This window comes from Dipodomys spectabilis, unplaced genomic scaffold (assembly GCF_019054845.1).
Source record: "Dipodomys spectabilis isolate Male_0828 unplaced genomic scaffold, ASM1905484v1 ptg000783l, whole genome shotgun sequence".
NCBI lineage: Eukaryota > Metazoa > Chordata > Mammalia > Rodentia > Heteromyidae > Dipodomys > Dipodomys spectabilis.
The window spans coordinates 2708326-2729842 of NW_024871460.1; the positions used below are offsets into that span (position 1 = coordinate 2708326).

At 46.6% G+C, this 21517-nt stretch overlaps 3 protein-coding genes across 11 annotated transcripts in view; 2 read left to right on the forward strand and 1 right to left on the reverse strand.

The window, feature by feature from the left end:
- Nucleotides 1–9501, forward strand: part of Mtss1 (MTSS I-BAR domain containing 1) — a 145488-nt gene extending 135987 nt beyond the window's left edge. For 2 of the 7 annotated variants that reach the window (XM_042672883.1, XM_042672884.1), the window contains 5 exons: nt 2550–2669; nt 3554–3748; nt 4995–5168; nt 5532–5694; nt 6779–9501. In XM_042672883.1, coding sequence (XP_042528817.1) covers nt 2550–2669; nt 3554–3748; nt 4995–5168; nt 5532–5694; nt 6779–7479 — 1353 coding nt within the window. In that variant the 3' untranslated portion in view covers nt 7480–9501. The remainder of the gene's footprint in view (nt 1–2549; nt 2670–3553; nt 3749–4994; nt 5169–5531; nt 5695–6778) is intronic. The other 5 variants (XM_042672886.1, XM_042672887.1, XM_042672888.1 and 2 more) reach the window with 3 other exon arrangements.
- A 1132-nt stretch (nt 9502–10633) lies between these two features.
- Nucleotides 10634–17421, reverse strand: Ndufb9 (NADH:ubiquinone oxidoreductase subunit B9). The gene is made up of 4 exons (XM_042673171.1): nt 17272–17421; nt 14405–14597; nt 13687–13800; nt 10634–10850 (listed from the first exon to the last, which is right to left on the reverse strand). The coding sequence occupies exons 1-4, from the start codon at nt 17370–17372 to the stop codon at nt 10719–10721; spliced, it is 540 nt and encodes a 179-aa protein (XP_042529105.1). The 5' UTR covers nt 17373–17421; the 3' UTR covers nt 10634–10718.
- A 63-nt stretch (nt 17422–17484) lies between these two features.
- The window catches only part of Tatdn1 (TatD DNase domain containing 1), a 28017-nt gene continuing 23984 nt past the window's right edge, over nt 17485–21517 (forward strand). The window contains exon 1 of one of the 3 annotated variants that reach the window (XM_042672894.1): nt 17485–17541. In XM_042672894.1, coding sequence (XP_042528828.1) covers nt 17520–17541 — 22 coding nt within the window. In that variant the 5' untranslated portion in view covers nt 17485–17519. The other 2 variants (XM_042672895.1, XM_042672897.1) reach the window with 2 other exon arrangements.

Consider the following 21517-nt stretch of genomic DNA (forward strand, 5'->3'; position numbering starts at 1 on the left):
TGCTGAATGAGCCCCTGCAGATACCACTGTTGGCACTTGGATCCTGGAGAGAAGGGGAGATAGGCCCTCTCTCCATTCACAGTTGGTTTCGGTCTTTCCAGCCCAGCGCAGTGCTGCAGTTACTACAGGAGGCAAAGCTAGGCAGGGCATCGGATGACCTTCATGAGTATCAGCATGTGTCCTGCCAGCTGATCTTTTCCTTAATACCAGCGCACCTATCATCCCTTCTTAACACGTAGTAAAAAGAGCACCGTAGTGCTGGAATGTGTGGTGCCATCAACTAGCGTGCTCCATGGTGCCCCCTGGTGGAGAACCAGAGCATCCTGTTGTCCCCTAATATTATGAGCCCAGAGGTTCCCAGTTTAAGAGCTCTTCAGCACTGCTCAGCCAGCTGGGGGACTGTGGCACCTCCCACTCTTCCTTAGAGACTCAATTTCCCACAGAAGTGCCCTGAGCCAGATGCTGCCGCTCTAGTTCTGATGTGCTTGCCCCTGTGGAGGTGCTTTGGCCGGGCTCTGTCCCTGTTAATGTGCTTCACTAAACTATCTTCTGGCTCGCAAGCAGAGTGCAGATAGGGTCTGAAGGAGAGCCGGACTGTCATTTGTTCAAAGGCCGCTCGAGTGTGCAGTGTAAATTGTATGTGTGTGCTTTTAATGGACTGCAGATTAACCTAGTAGAGAGCACTGGCACCCCTTTCTGACAAAGAAAAGTGCTCTGACCTTCCTATCCACATCATACGTGCATCTACATATCCTGCGTACAGACCCTGAATGAGACTTCCTCCTCCATTAATGTGGCAGAAGCAGAAGGTGGCAACTTAGGGTTTTTCAACCTCTGTGGGCTTGCATCTGCTTGTCTAGCATCTCTAGGGCAGTTTTGGTTTTATTTGTGTTGGTGCTTGAGATGGAACATTAGGAATTCTCACATTCTAGACAAATGCTCTACCACTGAATGATATCCCTAGGCCTAGGATAGTTTTAATAAGCTCAGGGATGCTGCAGAATTTAATAACAAATTATATATATATATAAAGATATTGTAGGGTTGTGTGTTGTGAAGCGTGCCTGTAATCCCAGGTACTCAGTAAGTGTAATTAGGAGAACTATAGAATGAGGCTGGCCTGGGCAAAAGCGCAGCAAACTCAAAGCAAAAGGACTTGGGGTGTGACTCAAGCGGTAGAGCGCTAGCCTAGGAAGCATGAGTCCCTAAATTCAATCCCAGTATTACCCTTTACCCCACCAAAAAAAGACATAGCTACCTATAGCCATAAGGTAGAGGGGAAATGGAAGGAATTGTACAGATCAGTATTAGCCAATAGGTGTCACCTCCTGAATGCAGAAAAATTATGTACTTGATACTCTTGATCACTGTAGGAGTATGGCAGATCACAGGTCCTTAGCCAGGAAGTGGCAGAAGTTGAACTTATATTCAAATCCTCCAACTACAGATCCCAGGCCGCTCAGCAAACACCAAGCTCAGGGGCCCGCGAGGATGGCCATCTGCTTGTCCCCTGTCTTTGCAGTGTTGAGTGCTTTGTTCCATGTCTGCAGGATGGGGAGCTAAACGGTGGTTGGTTTCTGCTGTGGTTTATAAAAGGAATAAGAACAGAGACCTGGCCTCCTTGCCAGTTGACCTGGGAACACTTACAGGGAAATCTCAGCACAGAAGGGCCCAGCTTATTAAACCAGACGGGGCTGAAGCCAGAGGTTTCAATGACAAGCAGAAAACAAGTGGCTAGGTGCTCAGAGTGGCAGTCAGGAGACCCAGATGGCCAGAAAATAGTCATTGGTGCTTATCCCCTGTGGAACATACCAGGTCCAGGACTAGAAAGGCAAGATGTCATGATTCCTAATTGGCCGAATGCCAGGAAGCCAGTCCCATAGCCCTATCCACCCACCATCGGGAGACTGAGGGGACCAGGGTGTGGTACCTAGCAGCTAGCTGGGCAAGTTTCTCTACTTGGGCTTCTCCAGAGGCTTCACCCTGCCCTCTACTGGCCATCAGAAGCACTGCACTAACCACAAGGATGCCGTCCCCAATTCCCACAACACTCCAGCAGTAGCCCTTCATATGTGTCTTTCAAGTCTGGAGAGGCTAAGAGGCTGCCAAAATCTAGATAGATGGGCAGCAGATGCCTGATCTGAGCTTCGTGCAATTCCTAAATTACCTGCACATGTAAGAGACAGGACGGGCCAGCCTCCCTAGCAGCCAGGCTTGCAGCATATGAACAGGTAGCAGGGCCTTGAGAAGATGCTTCTGTGCCAAGCACACACAATATCCTGGGCACCTACAGTCCAGCGGTCTAGGGCTTGTGGAGTTCATGCTTTTCAAGGGCTTGGAAGCTCTGTGTGCATACAACTTTGGGACAAAATAACCCTAACCCTCTGCTTCTCTCATCCTTCCCTTCTTCTGTGTATATGTCTGTCTCCCCTCCCTCCCCCACCCTGCACGCCCTTCCCTCCCCCATCCTTTTTTTTAATTTACGATGATTTTTGGTGGTGTGTGGTTTGGTTTGTTGGTCCCCTCGTGTGCTCCCTCCCCTGCTGCAGAACTCATCCAGCTCGGCCTCCTCCGAAGCCTCGGAAACCTGCCAGTCAGTGAGCGAGTGCAGCTCCCCCACCTCTGTCAGCTCAGGCTCCACCATGGGCGCCTGGGTGTCCACAGAGAAGGTGACGGATCAGCAGGGCTCGCAGCCTCCTGGGCCACTGCTGCTCTCCCCTCCCCTCTCCTGCTGCCCACACCGTGGGCTGTCAGAGCCATAGGAGTGTGGAAACTCAGAATCGCCTAGATGAAGGACAGAGGGTGGAAATGGGCCACATGAGGGCTTTTTCTTGAATGAGCTTCTGGCTGGTAAACAGTGGCCTGGGTATTTAAACCGAGGGAGAGGAAGGGGTACGGGGAACGTGGAGGTGTGAAGGCTTCTTCCAGAACAGATCCATTCTCCCTTTCCCTTCCCAAGTGTCCCACAAGACTGTTGGATGTGACATTTCACTTGTGTTAGAAGCTGTGTGCTTTATCTGCCTTTTAGTTTGCAACCACCACCCCCTACCCTTGATTGGAATCTGCTTCTAAACGGTGTAATGATTTTGGGTGAGCCCGTTCATTTGAAGAAGCTTCATTTGATGAAACTAGGACAAACCGATTCATTCTGAGAAGCTTCTGAATTTTTTAATTTGCACAACGAGACAAGCAGATTCCTATCACCGTAAAATTATGCTTTGGGAAATAATGCAAGAAAAAAAAGAGCCACCAAGAAACACTGCAAAAATCGAGGCTGCTGGTCTGCGTCTAAACTCTCCTAAAGCACAGGTCAGACAGCGACAGACTCTCTACTTGGTGCGAAGTCTGTGTGCATTCTTTGTACTCCAGCTTTTTTCTCGTGCATCATGGACCATCTCCGATCAGAACCCCAGCGTTTGTTTCCTTTGTGACTATTCAGGGGTTCCCCCCACCCCCTCGCCCCAAATGTCAATGCCATCTTATGTCTCCACACTCATCCTGTTGTATTAATTTTTTTCCTTTTCTTCCCCCTTTTTGTTTGTTTCGTTTCCAGTTGTCTAATGGGTTTTCTCACTTTAGTTTATCAAGTGAGTCCCATATAGGGCCCGTGGGTGCAGGCGCTTTCCCCCATTGCCTGCCTGCCTCCCGTCTGCTCCCTCGGGTCACCTCTCTCCACCTTCCAGACTGCGCTCATTATTACACCATTGGGCCCGGCATGTTCCCGTCATCTCAGATCCCTAGCTGGAAGGTTTGTGTCTCTCCTCCCTCCCTCCCCCTTCTCTGCCCCTCATTGCCTCTGTGCTCACCCCTCTTCTGTTCCGCCGTGTTCCCTTGGACTCTTCCCTCCACCTCCTTTCACACTCTGCCTTCTTCTCCATAACTCCTCTCCCTCAGTAAATTCCCATTGAAGAAGCCAAAAAGTAGTTTGTAGCTCCGACATGGCGGTTTCCACATGGAGTGGAGACTGGGAAGTTTTTCTTCAGTTTGAGCTCCAGATCCCCCCTGCCTTGCAGTGAGGGAGTCTGAGCTCCCAGGGAACCAGGGAAGCCCTCCCTCTCCCCCCCCCCCCCCCCTTCTTCCTGGAAGGATTGGATGAAGCCTGCTGGGTTTCTTCGTCTGGGCCTCCTGGCTGGTTAGTTTTATCTAAGAGTCTAGAGTGTTCTACTCAGCCACGCAGCTCAGACTTGTCCTCCAGTGAGTCTTCTGCTGGGGGGGGGGGGCGGGGGGTCACAGAATCACAGCCCAATATGTAAATGGACTGTCATGTTTTCTCCTGAAAGTATAGGAAGACTTTCTTGTTTTGTTTTGGTAACTTTATGTTGAAACATGCTGGCTTTCCTATCAAAACAAAGTTTTCAAATGCTCTCCTAGTGAGTTCTATTGATGCTCTGGGGCTCTTCTGCTTCATTTGAGCCTAATTTGCGAAGTGGGCCACTAGGTTTCCAGCATTCAGAGCCTTCAGAGCCGGGTTTGACTTGCTCAGATACCTTCAGAGTCTGGGCAGGACCCCGGGAGCTCTCCCTTTCTGCCCCAGGCCTCTAGCCTGCCTCTTGATGCTCACTTTCTCAAAGGTGGAGTCAGCTGTAGGGAGTGGCTGACGTTGCTCTGCTGGCCCTGGCGGCCTTCCTCCCATCACAGTCATTCCGGTTGCTCGTGAGATGGTTTGGGTTTCCACACAGAAGGCCAGGCCTGGCCCCTAGGGACAGCTCTCCCTTGGTGGCCGCTTTAGCCACCTGTTACATAGCTGTTGACTAAGCCACTCTTGTTACCAGCCTGATTGTTGAGGGTTTTTCATCTTTGGGGAGATGAGAAAAAGAGAGGCACCTAGGGCCCCCCAGAGGGCATTCCCTTCCTGCCTTTTGGACTGGGTGGCGGCGGTGGGTGGGTAAAGAGGGGCTGTGGGCATCCCCAAGGACCAGCCGCCTTCTGTGGGCAGCTGTTTGAGGGGAGCTTGGGGACAGGGCTTGGGCTCCTGACTGCACTGTTCTGCTTAGGACTGGGCTAAGCCAGGACCCTATGACCAGCCAATGGTGAATACCCTCCAGCGGCGCAAAGAGAAGCGGGAGCCGGACCCCAGCGGGGGAGGACCCTCTACTGCAGGAGGCCCAGCGGCAGCTGTGGAGGAGGCGCAGAGACCACGTAGCATGACCGTGTCGGCGGCCACTAGGGTGACACTCTTGTTCTTTTTTACTCGTTGGATCCACCTAGCCTGGCGGGGGGCGGGGGGGGGCGGCTGCTGGCCAGATACTGGGGGCCCAGCTTACAGCTTAGGGGAGCTGGACTGGACTTCTTCCTCAGAAGTCCTCCAGGGAAAAGCTTTGTATGGGAATCAGACAGGCAGAACTTTCTAGAACCCGGAGAGGATATAAGCAAGTCAATAGCCCTCCAGGCCTACAGAAGTATCATTTTGGCAGGAACAGAACAAGAGTGATAGCAGGACCCCAACCCAGAGCCGTGCGTGGACAGCTGAGGCCGTGGTGTGAGGTTTCCCAGCTCTCATGCCCTGTCCCTCTCTCTCCTCCACCCTGCAGCCTGGTGAGGAGATGGAAGCGTGTGAGGAGCTGGCGCTTGCCCTGTCGCGGGGCCTGCAGCTGGACACTCAGAGGAGCAGCCGGGACTCGCTGCAGTGCTCCAGCGGCTACAGCACGCAGACGACCACCCCATGCTGTTCCGAGGACACCATTCCCTCCCAAGGTGCGGATGCCCAGCCTGGCAGTTGGGATCACGGGCAGCCCCCCACCCCTCCCCTCCACTCCTTACCCCTGTAGGCAGCTGCAAGCCAGCAGCCATTCTAAACACAGCCCTGCCCCTGGCCGGCAGACTGGCTTCAGGACTGTTGGGTCATCTGGGAAGGCTTTGGAGAGGTGATTGGGGTGGTCAGGAAACTGCCTCAGGAGAAGGGGGCCTGGATTTTAGCCCCTTTTCTCATTTTCACCAGGGTTGCATGGTGGTTCTGAAATGAGCTGAGGGATATCTGCCATTTATAACATCTTCATTTTTGTTTTGACATTTTGTGAAAAGCACTTTAGACTTTGCTTTTTAATTTTCAGTCTACATTCTGCCAGTAGCTCCACTGGTGTTTTGCTTTTTTTTTTGAGTTTGAATTGGAGGTCCTATGCTTGCTACGTGGACACTCTACCACTTGAGCCATACCCCTAACCCCTTCTTTGGGTTTGCTTATTTTCAAGATAGGGTTTCATTTTATGCCCAGGCCAGTCTGGATTGTGATTCTCTTATTTATTGATGAAGATCCACAAACTTTTATGATTGTGCTGGCCTTGAACTCGAACCTCTTAATCACAACACACACACCCGCTAGGAGTACAGTCCAGAGCCACTACACCCAGCCAGCTCCGTTCTTTTTCTAGCCTCAGTCTACCCAGTTATCAGGGAGTTAAGGCAGTGCTAGCCTACTTGAGGTTTGTTTCTCATGTCCCATTGAGCCCTGAGGATGTGGACAGATTCTTCTCCTCTTTCATCCCCCTCATTCCTCCTGGACATTTGGGAGATAGTTTGCTGCAGCCTGGCAGTTTCACACCCTCTCTGCATCCTAACAGCTTCTCCATGGCTATTACAGTGCTCTGTGCTGTTGTAGGTGCCCAGGTACACACATGAATAAAGGTCCCTTCTGGGGAATTCTTGGTGAAATACTTCAGCAGTGTTGGGGGACCAGGATGAGAACGTGTGTGTACCCCTGCCTTGTGTGCCTTTTTCCTCCCAGCACAGAATCAGAACGGAACTGCTCCCTGGCATCTGTCTAATCAGATGCCATACTCAGTTTCAGATTACGATTACTTCTCCGTGAGTGGTGACCAGGAGGCGGAGCAGCAGGACTTTGACAAATCCTCCACCATTCCAAGAAACAGTGACATCAGCCAGTCCTACCGGCGGATGTTCCAAGCCAAGCGCCCAGCCTCCACCGCTGGCCTTCCCACCACCCTAGGACCTGCTATGGTCACCCCAGGGGTTGCAACCATCCGACGGACCCCTTCCACCAAGCCTTCTGTCCGCCGGGGGACCATTGGAGCGGGTCCCATCCCCATCAAAACACCAGTGATCCCTGTCAAAACCCCCACTGTCCCAGACCTGCCCGGGGTCCTGCCAGCCACGCCAGATGGGCCAGAGGAGCGGGGTGAGCGCAGCCCCGAGTCTCCTTCTGTGGGTGAGGGCTCCCCGGGTACTACCAATATTCCCTCCTCCATGTGGAGTGGGCAAGCCTCCATCAACCCTCCACTTCCAGGCCCAAAGCCCAGTATCCCGGAGGAGCACAGACAGGCGATTCCAGAGAGTGAAGCTGAAGATCAGGAGCGGGATCCCCCGAGTGCCACTGTCTCCCCAGGCCGGAGTCCGGAGAGCGACCCTTCAGACCTGAGCCCGAGAGATGCTCCCCAAGGAGAAGACATGCTGAACGCCATCCGAAGGGGTGTGAAGCTGAAGAAGACCACAACCAATGATCGATCAGCCCCACGCCTCTCCTAGGTCTCCTAGGCTCCCAGGAAATACTGCCCCGGGGAACAAACTCTTTGATAAAACCTAATTTGTCTCAATCCATTCCAATGTATAATCAAACAAAAAAAAAAATTTTGTAGGCAACTCAGAATTCAGCTCTTTTGAAAAGTACTCAACATCTTTAGATAAGAATGAAAAGCAACACATGTAACTGACATAACCTTGATCTTTGATTTGTAAATATTGAGCATTTTCTTTCTGCACATTTGAATCTTAGTTTTTCCCTTTTGATTTTTTCTGAAGGTGCCAAATTCCATTTAACTTTTTTATAAGTCTTTGTAAAATTTTAAATGCATATGGTGGGGAGGGCGGGGGGAAGGGAACCACAAAGTAGTTAATTTCAGAAAAGGATTACTATACTTTTTTTTTTCTCCCTGCAAGCTTTTGTAGATGCATTGTAGTAGTCTAGTTTAGGAGCAAAATCAAGTTATTTTAATGTACAAACAAAATGGGTAAGGGATAAAAATCCTCAGTGAAATGTACTATGTTCTGGTTGGGAAATGCAGGAGTGAACCATTGATGAGCAATATTGAGAGAGAACTCTGGAAATGGTAGATGGTCTTGGGGGGGGGGGGGGAGGGCTGTGGGAGGGGCACACTGTCAACATAGCCGATCTGTTTTTACATTTAAGAGTAGCCTGGTAGGTTGAATTTCTAGTAGCTTCATGGTAAATGCATCCGAATAAGCCATACTGGATTGCAGTGTTTGTTTCTGTAGGGTGTTTAAGGACTTCCTTTCTCCCACCATTCCTCTTTGACTGCACACAGCACCCACTCCAGTCCCACGCATGCTGCCATCACGGGTACGTGGAGAATCCTTTCCCACTTAGCTTCTAGTCTATGTACTCACTTCCATGGAGTCCAAATGCATCTAAAAGGGTAAGGCAATTTATAAAGTATGAAAACATTTAAAAAGTGATAGCAGGGAATCCTTAGAACAAATGCCTTTTACTTAACTGTGCCCAGCAGGCTGGGTGCTTGGGAAGCCCAGATTATTTTGAAGAAACTCCAAGTATACTTCACAACCAGCTCAAGTCTAGCAGTTTGCCAATGTGTTTACCAATCTGGGGCTTGTTTTTCTTATCTTCCTCCCATCGATGGCAGTCAATTGGCTTCCTACTAAACACTGAAGAGGATTTATTTATTATCACTGGGAATCTGACCACTATACTGTCTTTTTTTTTCCTTTTGTATTCTAGGCTGTTTATTTGGAATGGATTTGACATTTGTTAACTGGAAGTTAAATTTGTTATAATGCCCATCCCTTAAAGTCAACAGAGATTTGTAGCCTTGAAGGGACTACATTTGGAGACAGCTGTATAAAGGAGCAAGTCCTTTAGCAGTGAGGCAACTGACTGCACATTTGTGCCTAAGCCTCTCCAGGAAGACCGCGGTGGGTCCCCATGCCTACAGATTTCTGTTGGTGCTAATCTTGTGACGTAATCTTATGCTTTAATACTTAACCACATTGGATGTGAGTAATGTTCGGTACAGTCATTGTTCTATATATTAACATTTAACACTGCTGTGATTGCTCAAGGACATTTTATGTTACGGCTTTAAAGCAAAGGCATGATGATTAGAAACTAAGCTTTTTTTCTTTGAAAAACAAGCTCCTTCTGCAGACTGGAAGCAGCAGTAGTGCCTGTGGTGTAGCCCACCAATCTTGATGACTAAAAGTAGCTGATGCATTGTGCATATGATGCTCGAGATGCTTTCTGCAAATGCAGAAAGCATTACAAGGTAATTACAATAGATAAAAATGATATTTTAAATCTTGGAAATAAATGGATGTAACTGTACCTTGGTACAGCTTCTCACTCGTTTAGTTTTTAAACGTTAGTATAATCTGAATAAATTTAATATAAAATGTTGCCAATTCCAATGTAGAAAGAAATGTGACAAAACACCTTGGGTAGCTCTGTTTGTGTTTTTGCATATTGTAAAAGCAGTGTCACAGCTGAAAAATAAAGAAATCCTTTCTAAAGGTAAATTACTGTGGTTTTAGTTGCTAGTCTGTACTGAGAGTCGACCTCTCCTGGGCAGGTTTTCGTTCTACACTTGTATAAATAACACTTGCGTGATGTGTCTCCCTTCTACATTGTAACAATTGCTTCTGCCTACATTATAAATAAAGACCACTAGAAAGAAAAAAAAAAGCCCCTTATTTCAAGTCTTTATTAAAATCAGAAGTGGGATTGAGACTCAGACTGAGCTTATTTAGACAGAACTAACAAAATCTTTTATGATGCTCATCAGCTCCGGGAACAAGCACTGCCTGATCTAATCATTAACAATAAATAAAGGGAAAAAGCCAGCTGATTTTGGTGATAGTTTTACAATGTCTTACCTTTTAAAAAAAAAAAACAACGAAATAAACCCTTACTGGATCACTGTGAGTTCTGTCACACGCTACCTCTAAGTCTGTGAACAGTCTGGCTACCGTGGAAGTAACACAACTGGACAACTACATCCAAAGTGGGGTCACCAACTTTCTTCCCTTTTAGCCCCAGCCAGCCAACTTCCATTCTCTACTTCCTCGCCAGCATGAGCGCCACCTACTGGTGGCTATGGATGTGCTGCCTCTCAGACCACCTGCTCTTTTCTATTTCTGGTCGGTCGTGGGACTTGAACTCTGGGCCTGGGCACTGTCCCTCAGCTCTTTAGCTCAAGCTTAGTGCTCTACCTCTTGAGCCACAGAGCCACTTCCAGTTTCCTAGTGGTTATTGGAGATAAGTCTCTCAGACGTTCCTGCCCGGCCTGACTTTGAACCACAATCCCCAGATCTCAGCCTCCTGAGAGATGTGAGTCACCAGTGTCCAGCCATCACCTGCTCTTTTCGTAAAACTAAAATCCCATTAATGCAATGAACCAAAGAGGGGCTCCAAGCCCTCACTTTCCCTTCTCAGCTTTGTCTATTCAGTATTGTGGTACTAAGCCTTCAACCTCACATTTGTTCAGCTCTGGCTTCTGAGTTAATGTCTTACCTGATTTGGCTACTTTTCCCTTACTGACCACATGTGCTATTAATATTATGACATGTGACTGGTTTTCTTTACCTGGTATACATGGTAATACCACAGACACAAGCAGTCACATGACAGAAGGACAGCACAAGCTTGGCAGACCACATTCAGCATTTTTATTAGGGCAAGTGTATGTGTGCCAACATACTTTCCGTTGCCACTTGCTAGCAGAAAGAGCATGTGTCTACACGGGCCGGTCCCGAGGTCTGGTCACGATGTGCCACCACAGTGGAGGCAAGTCGCCTTCCTTTCTGGCCGGAGGCAAAGCTTCAGTCTTAGGACCACCAGGTGGTGTTTCCTCCTGCAGCTGCTTGACCTAGAAGGGGGACGGGGAAGGAACACGGAGGGAGTGTGAGCCCCAACAACCCCCGCCCCCCCCCCCCCCCCCGCCACTGCCGTGCGACATGTCAGCTCCCGCAGGAAGCTCACCACACACATTTTTGTGTATTTGAATTACTCCCACAGGAAAGCTTTTTCCTTTTTTTTGTTTTTTTTTGCTGGTCCTGGAACTTGAACTCAGGGCCTGGGCGCTGGCCCTGAGCTGCTTTTGCTCAAACCTAGTGCTCTACCACTTGAGCCACAGCACCTCTTTTGGCTTTTTCTGAGTAGTTTATTGTAGATAAGAGTTTTCCTGCCAAGGCTGGCTTTGAACCATGATCCTCAGATCTCAGCGTCCTAAACAGCTAGGATTGAAGGTGTGAGCCATCAGCGCCTATCTGCTTTTTCCTTTTTTAAAGCAGCAAAGTGGGAACTCTCCTCCCTCTTAATCTTTAAACGAAAACATGCAATTACATTTCCAGTTCCCCTGGAACTTTACTGGTCCCCCCAGAAAAACATTTTTGTATCTCAACTCAATACTCTTCATGAAACCTTAGCTCATAAATGTTAGGGATGCTAACTGTAAGTACCCCTACAGCAGCTAGGGCAAGAAGCAACAGGAAATCACATATGAAAAGGCACTCAATTCTACCTGGCCCAACCATCATCACTTCTGGCAAATTCCCTAACATCCCTAACAGGATACCTAAAAAAGCTGAAGTTCCCTCTACACACGGTGCTGGCTGACAGTAGTGAAGAGGACAGGAAGGCTTCAGAGGGCAGAGGTCACCAGTGACCAGCTGTGGAGTGAAAAACCCACTTGAAACTTCAAGAGGTTGTACCACTTCTTACAAAACACGGCTCCCCTGGCCACGGTGACCTTTCTTCTATTACACCTTGGCCAGGGATTTCCAGCAGCCAACATCCCTATACCAGGCATGCCTTCCCCATTTAGGATTTCAGATACCCCATTATCCGACATCTGCCAGCCTTCCTGCTCATTTGCTTCCACGCCCCCTGGCTATTACTTTCTCTCTCCCTCTCCCTTTTTCTTACCCTCTCCCTCACCCTCTCTCTGTACTGCGGTTTGAACTCAGGGCCTAGCTTGCTAGGCCTCCAGCTCTTTTTGTTTTGTTTTCTTTTTTTTTTTGGTCAGTCATGGGCCTTGAACTCTGGGCCTGAGCGCTGTCCCTCAGCTCTTCAGCTCAAGGCAAGCACTCTACCACTTGAGCTACAGCACCGCTTCTGGTTTTCTGGTGGTTTGTTGTAGATAAGAGTTTCACGGCCTTTCCTGCCAGAGCTGGCTTTGAACCTCGATCCTCAGATCTCAGCCTCCTGAGTAGCTAGGATTACAGTGTGAGCCACCGTTGCCCAGCTTGTTTTTGTTATTTTCAAATAGGGTTTTTATGTGTTGAGATGGAGTATCTTGTTTGGCTTCAAATGTCAATCCCTCTGATCTCAGTGTCTCAGCCTCTCAGCTAGCTTGGTATTACAGGCAAGAACCACCATTCCTAATATTTAGACAAGGTCTTTCCATGTAGCCAGGTTGCCTCAAGCTTGTCATTCTCCCTCAGCCTCCTGAATGCTGGGATTACAAGTATGCCCTACACAGGGTGGTATTATTTCTTTTCTTTATCCAGTCAATCACTCACTTTTGAATAACCTTAAGTCCTCTCTTACTCTGGACAAACTGGGCCATCCATCTTTAACCCTGCATCCAAACACTTCAGTATTGCTAAAGAGGAAAAAAAATTACTGAAAGAAATGGGAGTTATTCCACACTAATCAGTCAACTTCTAAGGGCCTTCACCATTGCCTAGCAACCTAGTTTTCTCCAGCAAGCTCATGCTCTCCTCAGCTAACACTTTCCATATTTTTCATACAGGCGGTGCCCACCTACATCAGCTTCTCTGAGTTCATTAAAACTCGAAGTTAATTTGCATACTTGTGGAAATACAATGTTATTGCCCCCCCCCATAAAATTAATGTATGCCGAACAACAATATCGACAACAAAACAAGTGGTCACACACCTGCAGCCCGAATGCATCCATCTACATCTGCTGTCTTCCGTTAAGGAGGAAAATCCCTTCTCCTTTTCTTCTCTCTCTACTATATGGAGGATTGCATTCATTTTTGTGGTTTTAAAAACAACTGAAAACGCACATATGTCTATTTCTACACCAGATTCCTACACCCAGTGCTGACTATGGCACTGCACTTGCTGACTGACAGGATCCTCCAACATTTCATTTCACTGTACCTGACACTTGCTGCCACCCCCGCACCCCCCTTGCAGGACTCCCTATCCCAACCACTACCGCCGAACTCCTCACATGGAAGCCGACAACCTGGAAACCATTTTTGGTTCCTTGCTATCCCTCACGGGGACCCTCCCTTCCAAACTTCACATGCTAATGACATGCTGCAGGTTATTTGCTTCCACATCTTCGACCCTATTGCTAGTCACAGTGACCACAGACTTCACTTGCTACTTTTCCTCCTGCTGTCTCCAACTTATTTCTTCACACCATAGTCAGAATGAGCTATTAAGATGACTAAAAACGACCCAAGGCTTCTAAGGAGTATTAACGTACATGAAGGTCAGGCAAAGGACTAAGAAGAAGGAGATGAGAAGCAAATGAGAGAACAGAAAAGTCCAAACAATCAGGGAACACCTTTTCACTGATTTTTTTTTAAGATGGGCAATACTAAATTGAACACACATTAATTCTGGTAAGGAGCCAAGCACCTGCCAGGGCAGGACCTGGACCTCAGCACATGGGCAGGATCTCACTGAGCTCTACAGTGAACAGCAATGACAGAAAGACGTACCTCTCGATCCCAGCTTTCCCTCCGTAGTTTATTCCATTTCTCTCTCTTGGCAAAGTAATCAGGATACATTGCTTTCTCCGAAGGATGCCAGTAATCTAAGCACCATTCTGGAACCTGCCACAAGAGCAAATCATGGGGTCAGTCCACAGTATTCCTTTATATATCACTGACAGGTCTGCTCAGGAGATGGAAGTCAAAAATCAAGTTGTATTTTTATAACTACTGCAACTATTGGATTATTCCTAACTCTGACTAAGGAGTCGGAGAGGATAATAAGCCGGGACTGAAGATGAAGAATGCCTTAAAGTGAATGATTCTACAGATGAAAAATGACAGAACAGAGACAGCTGGGATCGTTCCTCTCCACCTGTGTTTTCTAAACACAAGGAGTGGTTTTCTGTTACTTGGAAATAGCAAGTTTCTCAAGAAATACCAAGTACCAATCCAACTTGATTATTTTTAAAGTCTCCAAATGAGTTAATAAGTAATTTAGCAGTTTGCTTTGCCAAAAATACTACAGTACAAAATCTCAAAGCTGAATTTAAGGAGAAAAGTCTTAATGGTATCTGAGCAAAAGCTGATGCCTGAAATAACAGTATGTCAACTGTGAGGAAAAGAAGTCTAGTCACCCCACAAAGGGTGAAGGATACAAGGCTGAGGTCTGGACCGAGACACACAGTCTGCCTATGGAAGAGTGGCCACTGCAGTCCTCACCTACCTTGTAGCACTCATATCTCTCGTAGGAGGTGCCCCCTGGGGAGTCAGGGAAGATATATGGCTGTGGGTGCTGATTTTGCCAGAATTCTTCTTCCGCCTCCCTCAGCAGCTGTGTGGCCCTCATCATATCCTTTTCATTCCGATGTTCTTCAAACCGGGCTCTCAGCAAACAAGCAAAGTACCGGTATTTTTCCCTGAAGGCAAATGATTGTGGGAGATCAGAAATGTTATCTACTCAAGTGGCCAGTGCCTAGGCTGACAGGAGCCAAGTTCCCACTAATGCCACCTAGATGAGCAGCGCAACTTTCTGCTGTCCCCCACAAATGTGCAACAGAGAGGCCACATCATTATAATGCTTGTTCTGCAGCTTTCCAAACAGCAGCAAAATAATAATAACTCCCTATACTACAATGAAGGAATGATGACTTAAAAAGAGAAAGAGAACTAGTAAAAGAGAAAAGCTATCGCTTCTGCAGGTTCATTCAACATTCAGTCATTTTGTACTGTGCTAAATTCTGGGGACACAAAGATGAATAACAAGGGAGGAGGAACATTGTGGACAGTTTTGCTCTAGTCATACAGAATTGGGTTTGAATCCTGATTCTGATGCTACCAGCCCGACCTTAGTCAAGTTACAGTCTGGTCCTGAAGAAACTGTGGGCAGACATAAGTTAGGAAGCTTTGCCAACTGTCCAGGTCACAGATGACTAGGCACAAAGACAGCCAGTATAGCAGTGGCAGGATACATGAGAAAATATTTAGACCTACCAAGTTATGAGGTGGGTTCGATCTTAGCTCTTCTACCACTAGCTCATAGTAAGTTAGTTAATTTCTCTAGATAACGGGCTCCTTTTCTTTATGTTAGTAACGGTGCCTCCATCCTAAGGTTGTCATCAAGACTCGACATTCTAAAACACAAAACACTTTTCATACCAGTACCTGATATATTGCAAAGGCTAAATTATGTAATTATTATAATTATGGGATGGAAAACTTTGAAAAAAACATGATTTGTTTTGTGCCCACACTGAACATTGAACTCAGGGCACTGTCCCTTGGCCTTTTGCTATAGGCTGATATTCTACCAACTGAATCACAGATCCACTTCTGGCTTTTTGCTGGTTAACTGGAGAGAAAAGTCATGGATTTTCCTCTCCAGGCTGGCTTTGAAACAGTGATCCTTAGATCTCAGCCTCTTGAGTAGTTAGGATTACAGGTGTGAGCCACCTGGGTACACATGGCTTTATAAGCCTGTGTGTTAACTGCACAGAGAGTAATTACTATATCTTTGAGAACAATTCTGGATTAGGGCTTAATGTAAGAATTACTAATAATACCATTATGCTATGCAAAAAAAAAAAATCTTAGAGTCAGAATGGAGGAAAGAAAAGGTTGAGTTTGGTTTAATGGAATTTAGATAATGTGTTAGAGAAGAGTCAATGATCTAACAAATGGGAAATATAGCTCTACAAGCAAATGAGCAAAGATGGTTAACTCAAGTCCCAGTATTAAAAGGGAGTGCCTCTAGTACACACAGCATTACAGAGAGCCTTGCTGGGAACCACAGAGAACAGCTCTAGGAAGGTGGGAGAAATTCAAGCAATGGCTGAGAACGTTATCGAGGAGACAAGAATTTTGTGCCATTGTACTCATAGTAACTAGTTTTAACATTTCTTCTCAGATTATTGCTTTAATATTCCCAGATGTAGCATTTTTAAATCCATAATGGATTAACTTCCTTTGTAAGATTAATAATTCTCCCAGGTATCTATTAGTATACATGTCCACCGCACCCACATATCCATTGACTTTTACTTATTTGGCATCCAGTATAGAAACTGAACTGCAAATCCCGTGATCCATGTAGGCGAGTTAAAAAAAAAAAAAAAAATTCAGGGAAGAAACCCACAACTGTACAACCTTTTACCTGTCATCCTCCTGACTAGCAAAGAGAAGTATGATTACCAAGTTGCATCCTGGGCTTTAAGGGTACCCTCTCCAACTCTTCCAGGTCTCAGCTTTCCACGTTTTTGGTTTTTTTTTCCTCAAAAGCCCTCTGACTGGAACTAAGTTTTAAGATTCTGTAAAGGTTGGGGCCTGATATTCGCACATCTTGGGTTGTCACTGTTATTTTACACTGCATTTAGGCCACGGAAGTCTACGTATTTTAAGACCACATTCTAAGACAAGTCTCCCGAGGATTGAGAGTTGTGGGGGAAGGGGAAAAAGATGCAAAGGTAATAAGGAGGACTAGATGAAGCTAAAATTGAGAAAAGCCAAGGGGAGAGGGAGCGATGAGGATGCATTAGAGATGGATATTTAATTTTTATCCATTTCAATAAATATTAAATGTTCAGAGGCACAGAGGCATCGCGCCTTGGGGTTCTTTCCCCTGGATACTTAGATTTTAATCCTGACTGTATGCTATGCTTCAGTGTGGTCATCCGTAAAATAAAGCTAAGATAATCCCTAACTCCTGAATTGTCCTGCGGTCTAAGAAAAGGAAGAATGTACCCACTGTCACTGTAAGTATTAGGCAGGATCGGGAAGAAAGCGTTCTTCTGTGAGCGCGGGACCCCCCTTTTCCTTACTTTATGTAATCACGGAACCCGCAGGGCTGGGCCTTGCGTAGATTTTACTGCATGGAAAATGAATGCACGTGTGGCCTACACCTCATATCCCGAGGTGTATCCCGAGGTCCAGCAGCCACGGGCGGGGAAGTCTAGATTCGAACCCGGGTCCAGGGGCGGGTCCTGAGGGGCAGTGATGACCGTCCCTCTGCGTCCCCAATGCCCTTGAGCGGCCTGGTTCCCTCCAGGCCTTTCGGCCTCCACCTCGCCGCCCGAACCCCGGGTCCCCTTCTCCTACCTGTGGATACACCACGACTCCAGGTGCCGCAGCGCCCGCTTGTAAAGCCGCAGCACCTTCTGCTGGTGGGTCAGGTAGGCCGACGGCGCGCAGAACGCCATGGCCGCGGCCCGACGTCCCTCCGGCGGCCGCAGGGACTGCTGGGGGAGTGGGCGGGGCGGACGGCCGGAAAGGTGGGGCGAGTGGCGGGAAGGGCCTGGCGGGCCCGCCGCTTCCGCTTCCGCCGGGGTGGAGCCTGCGCCGCCGTCATGAGTCGCTTCAGGTTCGTCGGTAAGAGGCGCCTTTTGCCGGTTTCGCGTGTGTTTATTTGCGGAGACTGACGAGCCGGACGGTCGTGGCTTGTGTTCTCCTCCATGTCTGCGTTACATTCGGTGGGGAAAGGAGGAGGAGCTTTGGGAAGAGCCCTCGCCCGGCTCGCGTGAGGCCCCAGGTTCGAATCCCCCTGCGCCCTCCGCGCCGGCTCGTGACCGAGAAGACAGCTTCCGGAGACCTGTCTACCTCGGCCTCCAGGACGCGCCTTTGGGCGGGCACGGCCCCAGACCTGCGGGGATGTTGACGGACGCTTGGTTAGACGGGGCGGGTTACACGAAAACAGCGGGGAGCGCCGTCTTTTGCTCGGCAGGTCGGGTGTAGGGAGGTGACGGCGGCGGGCCCCCGAGTGGGAGCCGACCGGCACTCAGGAACACCTGGGCGGCCTGGTAACGCCTGGCATTTGGGAGGTGACTTGGACTCCATTGTCTCGCTTTAGCTTCACTCTCCATAAAGTGAAGCCTTTCCCCAAGAAGCATTCGTTCGTTAGAGTTGAGTGCCAGCTATAAGCCAGGATTGCACCCCGGGATATAGTCGTGGATGAAGCTGGGCAGGATATTTGTGGCGTTTCCAGCTACTTACAGATTGGGAAATGAAAGCGATCCTACATCTGCCTTAGTATGCTAACCCTGGTAGTTAAATGGAGATTTAGTGAGGCATAGGAGAGACCTGAGCATTGGTGGCTCCAGATTTGAGCAAATGCAAAAGTAAATAAACATGAACTGGAAGCATAACCGGTTTGGCAGTATATAGGAAAGCCACTCAGACACATTGGGGTTAGTTTTGTTTGGAACTCTTAAATGACGTCCAGGTAGAGACATCATCTAGACACTTGTATAGTCTGACACTCCAGAAAGTAAAGCAGTGTCCCCACCCCCCTCAAAAAAAAAATTGGGAATACTGTGAAACTGTATCTTGAATTGCTTTAGTTTCCAAACTGGATAAGAGCTGTAGTCAAACAAATGGGAGGGACAATGTTAGTGATTATAAATAAAGCTTTAAAAAGGCTGTGACAGAGCCAGGGGTGAGGCCTGGAGATTCCTGGAAGGTTGTAAGAATACCCTAATCCTGTAATGTAATTAGGAGGAGAGATGGAATAAAGTGTCATGGAATACTCCCATTAAGATTCTCTAAAAAGGTTTGTAGTATAAAGCTAATTCTCTACCTCAAATCATGTCTCTTTAGCCCCCCTACCCCCTCAACCTCCAGGTTCCAGATGATGATGATGATGATGATGATGATGGTGATGGTGATGATGGTGATTTGCTAGTCCAAGGGCTTGAACTTAGGGTCTGGGCACTGTCCCTGAGCTTTTGCTCAAGGCTAGCACTCTACCACTTGAGCCACAGCACCACTTCTGCCTTTTTTCTGCTTATGTGGTACTTAGAAATCAAACCTAGGGTTTTGTGCATGGTAGGCAAGCACTCTACCACTAAACCACATTCCCAGCCCCTTATATTATTTTTTTTAATCAACTAAACTTCTTTTGCTTCAGATCTTTCAGTTGCTGTCTTAGCAGCATAGCTGATTGTCTTAGCAGCATACAAAGGCTTTCTTTCTGCAATCTGGCCCTGCCCACTTTCCAGCCTTATCCCTTTTGTGTCCAATAAACACTACTTACACTGTTTTCTTACTCTGACACATTTTAGAGTAGCAATTTGGGGCCAAAGTGTTCCCTTATGCCTTTAATGTCATTCAGACTTCCCTATTGCCTGGCTTTTCTTTAAAGACTTTATAACTATACCCTCTACAACATTATTTGAAATTAAGTATGTATCTGCCTATCCCTCAATACTAACACTCTTTAAGGCAATCACTAGCATTTTTCTTTGTTTGCCAGGGTCTTACTTAGTAAAATGACTATTCAAAGGAATATGAACAAATGGGTAAAAGAGAGTATGTGGCTTTAGTACTAAAATTATTTTTAAATACTGATAAAAGAGGGCTTGGAATGTGGCTTAGTAGTAGAGTGCTTCCCTGGCATGTATGAAGCCCTGGGTTTGAATCCTCAGTACCACAAAAACAGAAAAGACCAGAAGTGGTACTGTGGCTCAAGTGGTAGAGTGCTAGCCTTGAACAACAACAAAAAAAGAAGTGCAGGACAGTGCCAAGGCCCTGAGTTCAAGCCCCAGGACTGGCAGGGGAAAAAAAAAACTGATAAAGATAAAAAGGTAACTTTCTTGAGATTAATAATTAGGATAATTTTCTTTCATTTGCACTTTCAGTTCTCAATGTAACTGTTAAATGTTTAAGTATATCATTCATTTTAATAAATTTATACAAATTAAAACAAACATTTTTTCTTTAAAACAAAATGAGTCATACTAAACATACCATCTTTATTACAACTTAATCTGATATTTAGTCTTTTATTCCATGCCATTTAAAAAACTACTTGTGAACACTGGCTTATTAACTTACTACATTAAGTCATGAACAGAACTTTGAAAGACCATATTAGATCTGTGGAAGTTTGGTCCATGAACGAGCTTTACCTGGAACTCTGGGATGGGAAATTAAAACACTGTTATGACACCAGCCATAGATTTTGGATGGGAACAGTTGACTATCCCCAGATTGTATGGTTTCTACATTTCCATTTCCTCCAATTGCACAAGAAGTGGTTTCCCTTCCAAACTACACTCCATTTCTAACGTAGAAGAGGCTGGAAAGCCGAACTATTCGTGGGCAACTCTGGAAAACACATTTACATTTGAGGTCTTGGGGACTACTTGAGATCCAAACTATAACATCCAGCTAGTGTTGGAGAATTGGTTGTGCAGGAGGTAGGGAGGGTGACATTCACATATCTGGTGTCAGTGAGGTATGGAGAGTGTTTGGACATGAGACTATACTTAGGGAAAGCAATTTGTGTTTTCTTACCTCACGCCTTGGCGTTCTGAAATAGCCATAGGTAATAGTAAACTAATAGGTATGGCCATGTTCCTATAAAACTTGGTGGATATGAAAACTTAAGCTTTTTATAGTTTTTACACATCACAAATACTCTATTTTTTTCAATTATTTAAAATGTAAAATCATTCTTAGCCTAGAGTTGAACGCAATGGGGCAGTGGGAACAAGGTGTGGTGGTTCATTAACAAACTTGCAACACTCAGGAGGTGCAGCAGGAGGAGCACTAGTAAGAAGCTAGCTTAGGCTATGTAGTGAGACCTTGTCTTAACAGAACAAAGCAAAAGGCAGTGGCTGCAGGCAGGAGTCTGCCAGTTCTTTGCTCTAGCACTTTTTTCTGTCCTCTGGTGTTGATTTGCTGAAGGAACTGGACTGATTGTCCCACAAAATGCCCTTAATTTTTGATTTGTCTGTTGCCAATAGTAGTGTCATTTGGCTTGTTCTGTAGTCCCCTGTATTTCTTGTAAACATGAAATTATATTGAAAGACCAACAAAATTTGAAATAACCTTATTTGCTGTCCCTTTGTATCTCTAAATCATAGATGACCGTCACCTGGACATGGTTCACTTGAGTTCAAACAGGCTTTACTTGCAAGGTGTGGTTTTTCTCTTGGTTGCTAACAGTGCAAACAAGTTTCCTCTGTTTTGTTTTGAAAAACATAAGCACATAATAAATGAAGTAGTTTTTAGCAAAGGTATCTATTTTAAAAAATTAACGAAAAGGAAACATGTTCATCTACATAGTGTGACATACCATGAAATGTACGAATCCCTCAATTTCATTCCCTAATCAGAAGCACAGTACAATTTCCCACTTTGTTTTCCTTTCTGCCACTTCCTCCCAACCCCCATCTGTCTTTTTTTAGACTCTTTACTCTAGTTGTCTGGAACTGACTAGAAATTGGGCTTCATACAGTATTGTTTACTTTTGAATTTCCTTGTCAGTAAGCATACTTCTGAGTGGAACCGTTTTAATTTAAAAGACACTCATCACAGATCTGCACTTTTTGAACAAGTTAAATAG